The sequence below is a fragment of the Trypanosoma grayi genome, assembly GCF_000691245.1.
Source record: "Trypanosoma grayi strain ANR4 Tgr_971_V1, whole genome shotgun sequence".
NCBI classification, from domain to species: domain Eukaryota; phylum Euglenozoa; class Kinetoplastea; order Trypanosomatida; family Trypanosomatidae; genus Trypanosoma; species Trypanosoma grayi.
The window spans coordinates 1-3,080 of NW_008826590.1; the positions used below are offsets into that span (position 1 = coordinate 1).

At 59.7% G+C, this 3,080-nt stretch overlaps 1 protein-coding gene across 1 annotated transcript; it reads left to right on the forward strand.

Moving 5' to 3' along the window:
• Positions 1–312: 312 nt before the first annotated feature.
• DQ04_09711000 (hypothetical protein) lies at positions 313–2,862 on the forward strand (the record flags this gene model as incomplete). The annotated part of the gene is made up of 1 exon (XM_009316025.1): positions 313–2,862. The coding sequence occupies one exon, from the start codon at positions 313–315 to the stop codon at positions 2,860–2,862; it is 2,550 nt and encodes an 849-aa protein (XP_009314300.1).
• Positions 2,863–3,080: the final 218 nt, after the last annotated feature.

Sequence of the window (3,080 nt, forward strand, 5' to 3'; positions counted from 1 at the left end):
GGGGGGGGGACATATCGCGTGATTGCGTCCATGTACGTAAGTAGTCGTAGTGTTCCCGATTCTGATGGGTGTTGCTCGTAATCGTAGTCGTAAATGTGGTGTTCTGTCTATTTACCTTTGCGAAACGTTGTTGTTTCTTTTCGCTTGTATATATATATATATATATATACATTTGGTGTGTGCATGTGTATCCCTTCTTGTTTGATTGTATTCGCGTTGAATCTTCAGTACCAAAAGTACTCGAGTGTAGTGACGTCTTTCTCTCTCTCATCATCATCATCATTCAGGAATCAGCAGCAGCATACGGCAGACATGTCTCGCTCCGTGTCCTCCCCTGCACGCGGGGAGGACTCTGCGCGGTGCGTGGACACGTACGACCAACGCAACCTGCAGGCCAAAGCGATGCGCAGGTGGGAGAAGCAGCAGCGCGTGTGGGCCACCGTGCAGGAGAATATCCGCAGCCGTGTGGCTGCCAGTGGTAACGTGAAGGGGGCGTGCATGAATATGTCACAAGGAGTCTACCAGGCGCGGCGGCGGGAGGAGGAGGTTGGGCTCATCAGCAATGCGACGCCTTCCGCCGTCTTCACCGGCTTCTACACATGGGAAAGTACACTGCGCGCCACCAACGACGAGGGCGCCGTGCGCTACCTCAAGGTAGGGACCACTAACTTCCCATACGCCCTGTACGGAAAGGTGACAGACAAGCGTCGGCGTGACATGAATCACCTCGCAAACACACGCATTGTCTTCCCAGGGGAGAAGGATCTCGAGGCCACGGCGTTGCAGGAGCCCCGCAGCGGAATGACGCCCATTTCCTTCCGCGGCGACAAATATTACAAGAAGAAGCTGCACAAGGTGATGCCATTGATTGAGCGGCGCATGTCGCACTTCATGCTGCCGCGGGCGTACTTAGAGGTGTGCGGTCAGATGCCACCGTGGACCACAAGCCCAGAGGACGCGGCGGCGGCGAAGAAGTCCGCGCCTGCCGTCCTGCATGTGCCACCCCCGCCGCCGCAACCAGCATCACTGTCGCCTGCAACAGCAGCGCCGCAGCAGACATCAGGCAAAACAAGCCCTTTGACAAGTGCAAAGGATGCGGGCCAGCGGACGGTGAGTTTTGACGGTCTTACAGCGATGGGCGACGACAATGCAGCAGCAAGGCCCTCTCTGGAAATATCCACAACCCGGGTTCTGTTCTTTGCGCAGCCTGGGGAACTCGCCCATGGCTCGGTGATAATTAAGAATACCGGTACCACGACAGTGTACTACAGCTGGGCACCACATCAGCCGATCACCGAATTAGACGGCAGTAACAATTATAAGTGTGATGAAGATGAAGACCATGAAATTGATGACGTGGCCGATCATGACGTGGCTTACGGTGCTGGTTTGGGAGGAGGCGACGAAAATTTTGACGCAGCTGGAGGCATGGACGACACCAGTCATGAGGATGTGGTGCCCCTTGCGGGCAATGGGCAGAATAAGCGGCAACAGGAGGATAAGGAATGTAGCCTGCAACAGAGGAAGGAAACGCGCGCGAAGGGACCGTCGCTTCGTTCGCTGGCGGAGAAGTCCGCGCAATCCAAGTCTTTCTTCTACCTCTCCGCACCGGTTGATGGCGTCATCCTGCCAGGTGACGATGCGGTATTCTCCTTTTCCGTCCGTGCCCCCTTCCCGGGGCGCTTCACGCAGTGCTACGAGCTGCTCATGATCCCCGTTGTCTCGTCTCATGTTATTGTGGAACTCTGTGCCATGGTACGTAACAGCGGTCCGTCTTTGGAAACCTTGTCGCAGCCTGTCGCGGACGCGCTCGAGGCGCGAGCAATCGCCGACGCGCAACGACGCGTGGTCAACGCGCTGGCGACACACAACACGGCCTACGAGGCCGTAGAGATTGCGAGGGCCACACAGGATTGCATCGCCGCTGCGAGGGCTGCGGAAGAGGCGCAGAACGCGCTGGTTGAGAAGTGGCGCAAGGCGTGGCAGGAGACGAGCTACGCCGCGCTGCGCATCCCGTTTAACCGTGCCGTGTACGAGCGGCTCGACGCGCTGCACCGAAACCTCGCGCAAACCATGTCGGCGCTCGGCCATCCGCTGCACCACGCGGAGTGGGACGGGTCGGTGCAGACGCTGTGGGCTAATCTCTGCGGTCTGCGTGACGCCCCGTGCCGCAACACGCTGCGTGAGGCCCTCAGCATTCTCCTCCGCGCGGCGCAGGTGAGTGAGAAGGATGGGGAGCCGCTCGACACACTGCTGAGGCGCGTTGCGGGAGCGGTGGCGCTTTCCACACTCGCGCAGGGTGTGGGTGAGCTGGACGACACTGTTTCAGTTGCCGTCGGACTGCGGGCGCCGCAGCTCCCACTGTCACCGCCGACTCCGCGCGGCGGCAGTCTCGGTGTGAGCGTTGTTAGCACTACGGCAGGTGGCGGCCGCAAAGGCGGAGGCGCAGGAGCAGCTGGGGGTGGGAGTAAGGCGCACGGCAAATCGACAGGCAAGGCGAAGGGCGCCGGCGGTGCCGCGCTTGACATGACCGTTGGCCGCGGTGCTGCCGCCGCACATGCGGAGGAGCAGTCAGTCTTGGCGGATTCTATTGGCGGCGTCGACCCCTTTATGGAGGCGGCGCTGAAGGAGGAGTACAACGCACGTCTTTTCGCTGGGACACGGCGGATCGTCGGCGACGCGGTGGAGCTGATGTGCGCGACGTGGGACGGCGTCCGCGGCACACTTGAGGCGGCGTGTGGCCTGCCGCTGCTCGACGTCACGGCACGGGTGCGCGCGCAGGACGTGCGCGTCATTCAGGACGCCGACGACCTTGAGGTGGACTTCGCGGTGGACGTGATCCCGGTGAAGAAGAAGAAGTGAGTGAGTGGGTGTGCGGACGGGGGGTAGGACGCGCACTCCGCGGATGTCATGATGTACAGAAGCTCCGAGGGGGGCGGAGGAACGCGCAACAAAAAGTCAGGAAGAAAACAAGACTTATAGACGAGACAAGAACACAATGAGAAGAAAGAAAGAAAGGATCGAGAAGCAGCAGTGACCATGTGAACGAGAGAGAGAGAGAGAGACACACACACACACAC